General features: G+C 41.2%; 1 protein-coding gene across 1 annotated transcript in view; it reads left to right on the top strand.

Annotated features, from left to right (window-relative positions):
* ZNRF2 (zinc and ring finger 2) overlaps positions 1-11626 on the top strand; it is a 137888-nt gene extending 126262 nt beyond the window's left edge. The window contains exons 3-5 of the mRNA XM_077269004.1: positions 1755-1860; positions 5176-5256; positions 9171-11626. Coding sequence (XP_077125119.1) covers positions 1755-1860; positions 5176-5233 — 164 coding nt within the window. The 3' untranslated portion in view covers positions 5234-5256; positions 9171-11626. The remainder of the gene's footprint in view (positions 1-1754; positions 1861-5175; positions 5257-9170) is intronic.
* The last annotated feature ends 628 nt before the right edge of the window (positions 11627-12254 follow it).

Raw genomic sequence — 12254 nt, 5'->3', positions numbered from 1 at the left:
CTTTGCCTGCCCTGTTGAGGGCAGAGCAAAGCACTGCAGTGCGCAGGCGCTGGGCCTCTCTGACCTTTCCCGGCGCCTGCGCACTGCAGTACTTTGCTCTGCCCTCAACAGGGCATATAAAGTACGCCGGAGCCGCAGCGTGAAGACAAGAAGAGGACATCATCGTCAGAGTGGATCACTCCAATATAGTAGTGCCTACAGATGAAGACCAAAGGTGTTCACAAAGCCACCCGAACATATAACATTCAAGTATAATTTTATTAATCAAAATTTTTAAATTATACATACAAAATAGGATTTTAAAGAGGATCAAGTGACTAGGACCACATAGCATTGTTCTATCTGTTATTATGTATACTAAAGCAAAGTACTAGTGCATGTAAAGGGCGAGTAAAGTAGATAATTGCATCTGAAAGAAGTATGTTTAATGCTGACCCATAATATATGTAGTGTAGGGTTCACCGCAAACTCCATGATGTGCGTTTTGCGTAAAAAAAAATGCTTTCTCAAGGGCAGTGTGTTTTGTTTGATTGTGCTACAGCAGTGATTTTGCCAGTTAATGGACTAAACCTCATGTGCAAACTTTTTTTTTTTTTTTTCTACACAGATCATTAACTTTGTAAAGAAAACAAACTTTGATTATGCAGATAAGCTGGCAAGTTCTCAAGCTCTTCACAGTAAACTCTTCCCAAAGCCTTTCCCTTGGCCTTGACTGACAGTTTCCCCTTTCTGCCACAGTATTTCACTACCTTCAGCATAAAAATCCTGCGAATGTGCCAAGTACCCCCTGACTGATGTGCTGCGCATGTCACTGCCCCACAGCCGTGAGAATACCATGTGGGGGATGGGTAGGGTCCACACAGCTTTCCTGGTGGTTTCCATGCCAAAACCCCTGACATTACAGAAGGGTAGAGCCCTTAATAAAGGCCAGCAGAGAGGCACTGAGGATAGTTACTAGGGAGAGCCATAGTATTGGCTGGGACCACACTCGCCTGCTCATTTGAACAATTCATTAGTTAGCATTGCAGAGACTAATTCTATCTAAAGCCAAAAAGTACCTCAGCTGATATGTTTTAGTTCCTCACTTTTTGTGGATGTTTCTCCAGTGACCATGAAGCTCAAGACAGTTTTCCTTTTAAGACTCAATTTACATTTTAGATGGCTTTAGGGGATTATGAAATTGGGAATCTAGTTTGTCTACAAGAAGGATTTGACCACTTCTTTGAGACAGGTTGTTAATGTAAAAAAATATATAAAAATTACTTTCCGGTCTGCCGCCGCTCGTTTGTACCCTTTCTTGTGTCCCTATGTATCTCCTGGATTCTTCTTCCAGCAAGGGCATGAGGTGACATTGGCTGCGGTGGTCCCTTTACCCTCCTTCTCACCCCCCCCCCCCCCGAAAGAGTCAGGAGACCATCAGGGGACACCAGCAGGAGGGAGCCAAGGAGCATCAGTAGTCCACGTTGAATATCTTTTTTTTTTATTAAAAGGATTATTTATACACCACCATTGGGATAATTGGTAACCTGTCTCACAGTAGTGGGCAGCCCCTTCACAATAAATCCCAGCCCCACCACTCCTGGCAAATATCACAGCAGCATCAGAACTTACAAATGGGCTCATGTTTAATATGGATGTGTAAAAGTGGCTGTAATACTAGGAGTGTTGTGAAATGGAGCATGGTAAAACTGTATCATGGAGCTTGGATGGTATGTCAGCGGTGTAACATGGGGCCGATGTTTTCTCTTTTTCAGAGGATGTTCTTGGCAAAGATGCTGGAGAATGTACAATATGTCTGGAGGACCTACAGCAAGGGGACACAATAGCAAGATTGCCCTGTTTATGTATATACCACAAAGGGCAAGTATTCTGTATTTGTATGTTGGGTTCTTTCTTTTATCCTTATTTTGTCATTTAATTAAAAGCTTCCATCCCTTTTTTGTTAATGCTGTTAATGTCTGTCATTACTAACTCCTGTTGCGGCCATTCCACAGTCTGACTGCTCTAACTGGAAAGAACCCTTTCTTTAGCTGCTGGAATCACCTTTCCTCTCTCTGGTCTGTAAGGTTTTAGGAAGGGATAATCATGTGCCAGTCCTTTATATTCATCACACATGTATTTATACATAGAAATGAGATCTCCTCTTTTTTCTGTTTTAAACCAGCCCAACTTTTCTAACCTCACATCATAGGTAAAACCTTCCATCCCTTCTAATATTCAGGTTGCATGCCTTTTGAACCAACTTTAGCTTTCTAGTATTTTTTTTTTTTATTTATTTGAAGCTGAAAACTGGATTTCATATGCAGTATGTGACCTTATAAGGGGTATTTGAGGGAAAATATTACAGTGGGAACACGGGTTTAAATATCTCTTTTTATACATCCTAATGTTTTATTGGCTTTTGTGGCTGCTGCCTGACATTGAGTACTGCTGCTCAGCTAACTGGTAACCAGAATATCCAAGTCCTTCTCCTGTTCTGTAGTCCTGAGTATACTCCCATTTAATGTATATTAAGCAATACTTGGTGCATTACTCTACATTTATCAACATTAAACTTCATCTGTCAAGTGTTTGCGCATTCGGACTTCTAATCCAGATCATTCTGTAATATTATACTGTGAAACTCTGTTTTTATCATACAAATGTTTGTGTCATCAGGAAAGACTGACACTTTACCCTCAATCCCATCCAAAGATCATTACAAAAGAGGTTAAAAAGAAATGCTCCTAGCACAGATCCTTGTGGTCCCATTTACAGCAAATTTGTTTCCTGTCCTTTAGGTGAAGTTTGCATTAACGAGTAACAAAATATTCCTTCCATCCAGAAAATTCTGACATCTTCCATCTGTATTAATCTATGTGTCCAATTTTTACATCCGTATATATTAAGTTTTTAAAATGTAAATGGTCAAATAGTTTCCTATATTACTACAGTATTGTGAAATCTAGTGAAAATCGCAGTCTCCTTGAAGGTCAGCATTGTACCTAAGCTTCAGAGGAGTACCAAGATGGCAGCAATGGGGGGGCCTGCAGCAGACCGCCAGTTGCATTTGTAACACATCAGGGTCCTACAATTGTATCAATTCCAACACCACTATTAAAAATTGATAGTGGCATTTAAATGGTTAACAGCCATACTCCGGCCTAGGCTGTCCAAGATAGATAACTGCTATTTAATATAACCGATATCTGCTGCGTATGGAGAGCTCTCAGCTCCTGTGCCTCCTCCACAAATAATCCCACCACAATCACATAAATTTACATATTTATTGATGAGGGAACATGCTTGGATAAGGTGTTAGCCGAGTATCTGGGGCATGCTCGAATAATATGTTCGAGTCCCTGCGGCTGCATGATGTGCGGCTGTTAGGCAATCCCCGCATGTGTTGTAGTGGTCTAACAGCCTCAAAATATGCAGCCGCAGGTACTCTAACGTATTTTTCGAGCACACCCAAGATACTCTTATAACATCCGAGCATGCTCCGATAACACGTTATCAGAGTGCGTTCCCTCCTCACTAGTGATATAGCATTAAAGGGTTAAACACTTCGCAGTTATGTTCGGTATCCCCAGTTACCATGACATAGTTCCAGTCTACAAAACTGAGCTCTTCCTTTAATCCAGTGAATTTCACTTTTTCTAAAATTCCAGATTTTTTCATTTCTTCTTTGAAATGTTTATTGAATATTCTAGTCATTGAAACTTACCTTATTATGGTCGCTGCATCCCAAATGCTGCCTGTCCTGTAGATCTGAAATTGTATCTGGAAGAACCCGATCCAGCAGATTACCTCCCCTGGTTGGTTCATCTACCAGCTGCGAGAGGCAATTGTCCTAACTGTATAAGAACTTTCAGCTTTTAGCGCAACCAGAAGATTCTGTGTCCCATTGAATGTCTGGACAGTTAAAGTACCCATAATAAGGACCCTATTATTATTTTCTGCCTTTTTAGTTTGTTGCAGCATTTCATCCTCTACCTGTTCAGCTACATTAGGAGGCTTGTAGCAAACTCCAATTAGCAGCTTTGCATTATTTCATCCCCATGTACATTTACCCATACTGACTCTAAACAGGTCTCAAGTTGGATTTACTAAAAATAAGCACCTTTCCTTTTCTTCTCTTTCCTGTCCTTTCGGAATGTGTTGTAACATTTGTCACCCAGTCATGGCTCTTGATCAGCCAGGTTTCCGTATTGCCTACCACATTACAACCTTTGGCCGACATTACAGTCCACATTTCATGCATTTTGTTTGCAAGACTTCTTGCATTTGCAATATGTCTTTTTACTGACCTGAGATGTAATGGAATAGGGACACCCTGCTGCATCCAACACACAGTGACAAGTCAGATTTGAAAAAATTGGCTGGTCACTAAGGTGTCAATACTTTTAGAACATTTATTATTCCTAGTCTCTTCCCTACTTTCTTGCATGTCACAACCCCCTCTAAATCCTCATTGACTCCTACTATCTCTCCCTCTGTCTGCTCTATCCCCTTTTTGTACAACCACCCTTTCACAGATCCTAACCATTTTTTCCCCCAGCACAGCTGCACCCTCCCCATTGAGGTGCAGCCCGTCCCTAATATAGAACCTGTAGCTGATAGACAAGTCACCCCTGTTCTCCATGAACCCAAATCCTTTTTTCCTTCACCAATTTTTAAGTCACTTGTTTAATTTCCTAAGCTCCCGCTGTCTTTCTAGTGGCGCTCATGGCACTGATACCCAGTCACTTACCTCTGTGTCCTGATCTCCCCACCTCCACCCTCCTGAATATCACTGGCCTCAGGCAGAGCCGCTCAGTGAGCTCTAAACTCCTCTCCTCGGTTCTCCTGAGTGTTGCAAGCTGCACAATTAGGTCCACGATCTGGGCTTCAACATGCTGACATCAATCGCAGATATATTCACCCTGAAACGTCTGTTCAAGGCATGCATACATCTCAGAATACACACACTTGTTAGCATTGTCATTGAAGCACATATTAAATGGGGATGAACACTACAGGCAATATCAAACGACGCAAAAAACAAAGGAAACACCTCTCCTTAGTGCCACATCTTCTTGTTTTGTGCTAAGGTACTGCGTTAAATTGTGCAATTGCAATTAATTGCAGTCCTTGCTCCTCTTCCAAGTCACTGGAACTTGTCTTGTGTCTGATCGCTGTTTTTCTCTATTATAGGTGCATAGATGAATGGTTTGAAGTCAATAGATCCTGTCCGGAGCACCCGTCAGACTAGACACCGGTTAGCCCGTATGATAGGTAAATCGCACTTGTCTATTTGGCTCTTGTCAAAAGAAATAGGGCTATCTTAACCCTGCTGTGGAACCATGAAAAAAATCACGGCTTTGGTACCATGGGGTCTATATGACCCCAGGCTCAAAATTGTCGTATTTCATTAAAATGAATATGCTGGCTGTTCAGAATAATCAAGTTTTATTCTGTCTTCATTTCAGAACACAGTTATGAAATCAAACGTACCTTTGGAGTGATTTATTTGTCATCATCAAACACAAACTGAAATTTATACCAAAATGCTGTACTAATAACAAAAAGTATTCAAATTCAATAAAAAAATGCACAATAACTGCAACTGTGTGGATTTTAGTAAAAACATAATGACAACGAATGATCTTGCAATAAATTTAGCCCTTGCATTCACTGCATGTCATAGTGCCATGTTCTTTACACATGAACTTCTTGCAGTCATTGCAAACAAATCTCGTCTTTTTGTCCTTCAATTGAGGACAAAGGTTTGCGCTGTCCTGTAACACTGCTGGTGTCACTTGGAAGTGACTAGCCATTGTTTATTTACAATTATATTACAAAACCTGTGAAAATATATATAAAAAAAAAAATGTCAGACAATAAAGGTACTGTGGGGTCAGGAAAGTCCCAAAGACAGAAAATTGAAAATAACTGTGAAACAAAATTGAAAAACAAATTCAAAATATCATCAACATACCGTATATACTCGAGTATAAGCCGACCCGAGTATAAGCCGACCCCCCTAATTTTGCCACAAAAAACTGGGAAAACTTATTGACTCGAGTATAAGCCTAGGGTGGAAAATGCAGCAGCTACCGGTGAATTTCAAAAATAAAAATAGATGCTCCATACCGTTCATTATGGCCCCATAGCTGTGCCATATAGTGCTCTGCACCGTTCATTATTGCCCCATAGCTGTGCCATATAGGGCTCTGCACTGTTCATTATTGCCCCATAGCTGTGCCATATAGTACTCTGCACCGTTCATTATTGCCCCATAGCTGTGCCATATAGTGCTCTGCACCGTTCATTATTGCCCCATCGCTGTGCCATATAGTGCTCTGCACCGTTCGTTATTGCCCCATAGATGTACCATAGAAAGCTGTGCCATATAGTGCTCTTCACCGTTCATTATGGCCCCATAGCTGTGCCATATAGTGCTCTGCACCGTTCATTATTGTCCCATAGCTGTGCCATATAGTGCTCTACACTGTTCATTATTGCCCCATAGCTGTGCCATATAGTGCTCTACACTGTTCATTATTGCCCCATAGCTGTGCCATATAGTGCTCTACACTGTTCATTATTGCCCCATAGCTGTGCCATATAGTGCTCTACACTGTTCATTATTGCCCCATAGCTGTGCCATATAGTGCTCTACACTGTTCATTATTGTCCCATAGCTGTGCCATATAGTGCTCTACACTGTTCATTATTGCCCCATAGCTGTGCCATATAGTGCTCTACACTGTTCATTATTGCCCCATAGCTGTGCCATATAGTGCTCTGCACCGTTCATTACTGCCCCATAGCTGTGCCATATAGTGCTCTGCACCGTTCATTATTGCCCCATAGCTGTACCATAGAAAGCTGTGCCATTGCTGCTGCTGCTACAATAAAAAAAAATGACATACTCACCTCTCTTGCTTGCAGCTCCTCAGCGTCCCGTCCCGGTGTCTCTCTGCACTGACTGATCAGGCAGAGGGCGGCGCGCACACTATATGCGTCATCGCGTCCTCTGACCTGCACAGTCAGTGCGGAGAGACGCCGGGAAGACAGAGCGTCGCCCGGCGTGTGAAATGCGGACAGGTGAATATGTAATACTTACCTGCTCCCGGCGTCCCGCTCCTTCCCCCGGACAGCTGGTCTTCGGTGCCGCAGCCTCTTCCTCTATATGCGGTCACCGTTACCGCTCATTAGAGAAATGAATATGTGGCTCCACCCCTATGGGAGTGGAGTCCATATTCATTTCTCTAATGAGCGGTCCCACGTGACCGCTGAACAGGGGAAGAGCTGCGGCACCGGAGACCGTGGGACTGCAGGGACAGCGCCAGGAGCCCGGAAGCAGGTAAGTATGCCTCAGCGCCCTCTCCCCCTCACCCGCCGACCCTGACTCGAGTATAAGCCGAGAGGGGCACTTTCAGCCCAAAAATTTGGGCTGAAAATCTCGGCTTATACTCGAGTATATACGGTAAGCAGAAATGTTACTTGAAAATACATAGAAGCTCAATGTCTGAGATTGACCAGTTTTAGAAATATTTCAATTTATTCAGCGCTGGGGTCTATATGACCCCATAGTTCCACAGCAGGGTTAATCAATGGTAAAGTAGACAGAATGACATGATTTATTATTTAAAAATGACAGCTGGGGGGACTTGGCTTTCTTTGGATAAGACCTCTCTCTACTAGACCTACACAAGTCTTATAGAATTATAGGAGCCCAATCTAAGAACACGCTGTTAAACCAACAGTACTAACATTCCCCTGGGAAGTCCCAGCTGACTTCCCCCTTCCCCTACAGAAGTAAAGATTTGTGCCCCCAACTCCCCTTTGACAGCGACCTCCCTCAGTAGTCACATCAATACTTTCCCCAAGTAAGAATTTAACTCTTTTTATATCTAGCTAGAAACCCCACCCCGCCATAGTTCCTCAAGAGTCACAACAGAAGCTCCTACTTTTTGAGGAGTCACACCCCCTTCCTTTTTTTTTTTTTTTTTTTTTTTTTTTTAGTTTCATGCCGTTTTTCCTCGCGTTTGAGACCACTCTTTCAAGGAGAAATTAAATTTGATCATACAGATTTGTGTTTAAAGCACCCACCTTTCTAAATTCGGCTGGCTAACACTTTAGTGCAATTCACACTTAAAGGGAAGCCAACATCAGAAAACTACCTACTACTTAATTCAGGCTTTTGTTGGGATTCTATGTATTTTTTAAATAATTTTGGCAATGGTTTTTCTTTTCCAATATCTCAATATTTATTAAAAAAAAATAGACAGAAGCAGGATTAGAATGACTGATAACACCTCTGTGCACAGCTGATAATACAGGATCCACTAATCAGATTAGAAGTCCCTTCAAAATGACCCTTGTACAAGCACATTAGATGGTTCAATTCAAATATAGTAAGTTTATTGTGGCTAGGTACATATGTTGTTTCCTAAAACAGGAGGTTAGTCTAAAAATAGCCCAAGTGCCTAATGTAAAAATTGCAAGATTTCAATTTGTTTTTTATTGTTTGTTTTTTTTAAATAGATTGCAGTTAAAACATTGCCAAAAAATATATTTAACAACCATATATTTCTTTTCTGATGCTGGATTCCCTTTAATGGCCAAAGAACACTTTTGGTTGCTGCAGGCAGAGACTGTGTTTGGTAGGCAAACACCGTTCATGTTGTATTCTCCTTTAATATCCTGTATCACTCTTGTTAAAATGGTGGTATTCAAATAGAAACTGCTCGTAAAGTTTCATAGAATTGTAAAAACAAGTTTGTTTGGTTCTTGCTAAATCTTGTACCTATGTTGTATAATGTATCAAGAGAATGGAAACAAGGAACAGAAACTGCATTTACATCTCTGCTAAATTATTATGTATAGCTCAATGTGAGTATTCTCAATGGAGAAAAAAGTCACAAAGATGTGATTAGAGATCGATATCGATTATTTTTCATTATTAGAATCTGAATTTTGTTAAAATCTAAGACGGACCAATCACCTAAAGTGAAAGGACATTTCTAGGACATGATTCTGCCTCCTGGTGACACCTGGTATTACAGCAATCTTCTGAATTTAGTTTTATTTTCAATTGTTGAAGCAGAGTTTTTATTACTGGTTGACATATATATATATATATACAGTATATTATATTTATACTAACCATATGTATATATATATTTATTTTTTTCCGATAGCTTTATTATCCAGCTCATAAGAAGAGAATTTCCTAAGGAACAGATATATCCATCTGCTGTGACTATCCTGAGAAGGGGCATTATAGGCCTCCCTGCCTTAGACTTTCATGTTGCTGGGAATCTAGATTCAGTGAAGATGAGAACCTATAGATTTCCTCTGAGATCAGTGTGCCAAACGTTCACTATGGAAGGATGCACACAGGGATTTTCAAAATGCTGCACATCCTGTTGAAGACTACGCACTTGTGCCCCACCATTCCTGTTAATGAACGATACATACTGTAGGCCAAAGTTAACTCTTGTCCCTGCATTCACCTTTTTTTTATTGACCTATACAAGCCAGGAGCCAGTAAGACATTTTTTTTTTCTGGACTGAGCCGGGCTGAGAACATCTCTAAAACTATTTTTCCTTTTTTTTTTATTGTCAGTCTATATATTTTCCTTTTAGATGCCAAAATCCTAACCTTTCATGGTTTTTATGGTACAGACCCATTTTTATACTTTGAGAAGACAAAATGTGAAATAGTTCTTGTTTTTTGTTTCTTTGCCCCCTAATACAGGACTTGCCATATCCACCATTTTTGTGTGTCTGTTCAGTGTCTACATATGCGGACTTTCGCTAGATGCCTCCAGAAGTTGATTTCCATACTAAAGCATAACTTCCTACCAATTAACCCTTTCATCTCCGAGCCACAACCTGCATCTGAGAGGTGATATTTGAGGTTTTTTTATTTTTTTTTACATGTATATTTAGTCAGGGAACATAAGCCATCAAAGTGCCATTAAACATAAAGCAGTTGGTATGTTTACATCCGTAAAATGCTCGTAACCCATGCAAAAGACAATGCTGTCCATGTGATATCGGAGCAGAGCTCTAAGTGAACCTGAAACAAAACACATTGTTACAGTGCTTGTAAAAGTCTAGGTAGGGATCAGAGTAGCAGAAAAATCATGTCCAAAGCAGAACAACAAAAACCCAAAAAACCCAGCTGCAGCGTGTGAACACAGCCTTGGAAAGTTACAAATTCAAACACAACTAATGAAACCTGCCACAAATATTTGGTACTCGTGCCTGCACTATTATGGCGCACAGGACTCCATTGCTTGGGATAGTCCTGTGCTGAAAATAGCCTATGTAATGATTTTGTTTATGCAAAGTTTAAGGTTTTTTTTTTTTTTTTTTTTTAATTCCTTCCAGATTAAATAAAAGCATGAGTAACATAGTGATGTTGGGTTTTGCTGTTTTTTTGGGGGGGGGGTTTTTGCTGCTTTTTTTATGAAAATGTTAAGCTGTGCTTTACAGTACCAGCAAAGGCTGAGATTATATAAATCTAATGCACACAGTTTTTTTTTTCCTGACTGATTTGGAAACTGTTTTAGAAAGAAGAAGCGTGTAAGGCTACTTTCACACTAGCGTCAGTACGGGGCCGTCGCGCTGCGTCGGCCCGACGTACCAACGTATACTGTGAAGAAAATGCCCAACGTTGGCAGTGGAAACAGTCTTAGACGCTTCCGCTGCTTCATTGTAAGGTATGGGGAGGAGGGGGCGGAGTTTCGTTACATCTAACGTTTTTTTGTGGCGGCGTTGCGCCAAAACACGGCGCAACCGTCGCACGACGGTTGCGACGTGTGGCACTGCGTCGCAATGCGTCGCTAATAAGTCTATGGAGAAAAAACGCATCCTGCAGACAACTTTGCAGGATGCGTTTTTTATCCACAACGACGCATTGCGACGTGCAGTGCACGACGCTAGTGTGAAAGAGGCCTAAGGGTAAGTGCAGAAACGCAGGTATCAGGTTTTAATCAGTGATCAGACTGTAGGAACACGTCCCAACTGGTAATCTAATGACATTGTCCAATCAGTGATCAGACTGTAGGAACACGCCCCAACTGGTAACAATCTAATAACATTGTCCAATCAGTGATCAGACTGTAGGAACACGCCCCAACTGGTAACAATATAATGATATTGTCCAATCAGTGGAAATCCAAATCGAATGAACAGCGCTCCAGCCGGGTGTAATATTAATGTAGAAAAAGTCTTTATTCAGCTATGATAAAGCCAGTGATCATGGCTGAATAAAGACTTTTTCTACATTAATATTACACCCGGCTGGAGCGCTGTTCATTCGATTTGGATTTCCTATAAATACCCAGGAGGGTTCCCTGGACATGGAACGGGCGCCCCAATAAGTGAGTGCTGTCAGACACTTTTTTATTTTGTACATTGTCCAATCAGTGATCAGATTGTGGGAACATACCCCAACTGGTAACAATCTAATAACATTGTCCAATCAGTGATCAGACTGTGGGAACACGCTCCAACTGGTAACACGTAGTGATGAGCGAATATACTCGTTACTCGAGATTTCCTGAGCACGCTCGGTGTCCTCCCGAGTATTTTTTAGTGCTCAGAGATTTAGTTTTCGTCACCTCAGCTGGATGATTTACATCTGTTAGCCAGCATAAGTACATGTGGGGATTCCCTAGCAACCAGGCAACCCCCACATGTACTTATGCTGGCTAACAGATGTAAATCATCCAGCTGAGGTGATGAAAACTAAATCTCTGAGCACTCGGAGGACCCCCGAGCGTGCTCGGGAAATCTCGCGTAACACGTATATTCGCTCATCACTAGTAAGACTCTAACGACATTGTCCAATCAGTGATCAGACTGTGGGAACACGCCCCAACTGGTAACAATCTAATAATGCACTTCTTGGAGGAATAACACAGAAGCCGCACTTTGCAAATATGCTCCAGAATTGTTTTTTATGTGAAATAAAAATCTGTACTAAAACCAAGAAGCGCTACTAGGTCTTCTTTACAGAAGTAACTAAAGATTATTTTTCTGCACATGATATGAGTAATTGAGCTGTTTTTCAGTATTTAGTTGAAAACTCTCCTGGAGTGGAATAATACATTGAACGTGGAGATGTAGAGATTAGTGATGAGCGAATATTCTCGGTACTCGAGATTTCTCGAGCATGCTCGGGTGTCCTCCAAGTATTTTTTAGTGCTTGGAGATTTAGTTTTCAGCACTGCAGCTGAATGATTTACATCTGTTAGCCGGCATAAGTACAT

This window comes from Ranitomeya variabilis, chromosome 6 (genome assembly GCF_051348905.1).
Source record: "Ranitomeya variabilis isolate aRanVar5 chromosome 6, aRanVar5.hap1, whole genome shotgun sequence".
Lineage (NCBI taxonomy): Eukaryota > Metazoa > Chordata > Amphibia > Anura > Dendrobatidae > Ranitomeya > Ranitomeya variabilis.
Note: the sequence above shows the minus strand (reverse complement) of the source record. Positions and strands in the feature narration are given on the sequence as shown.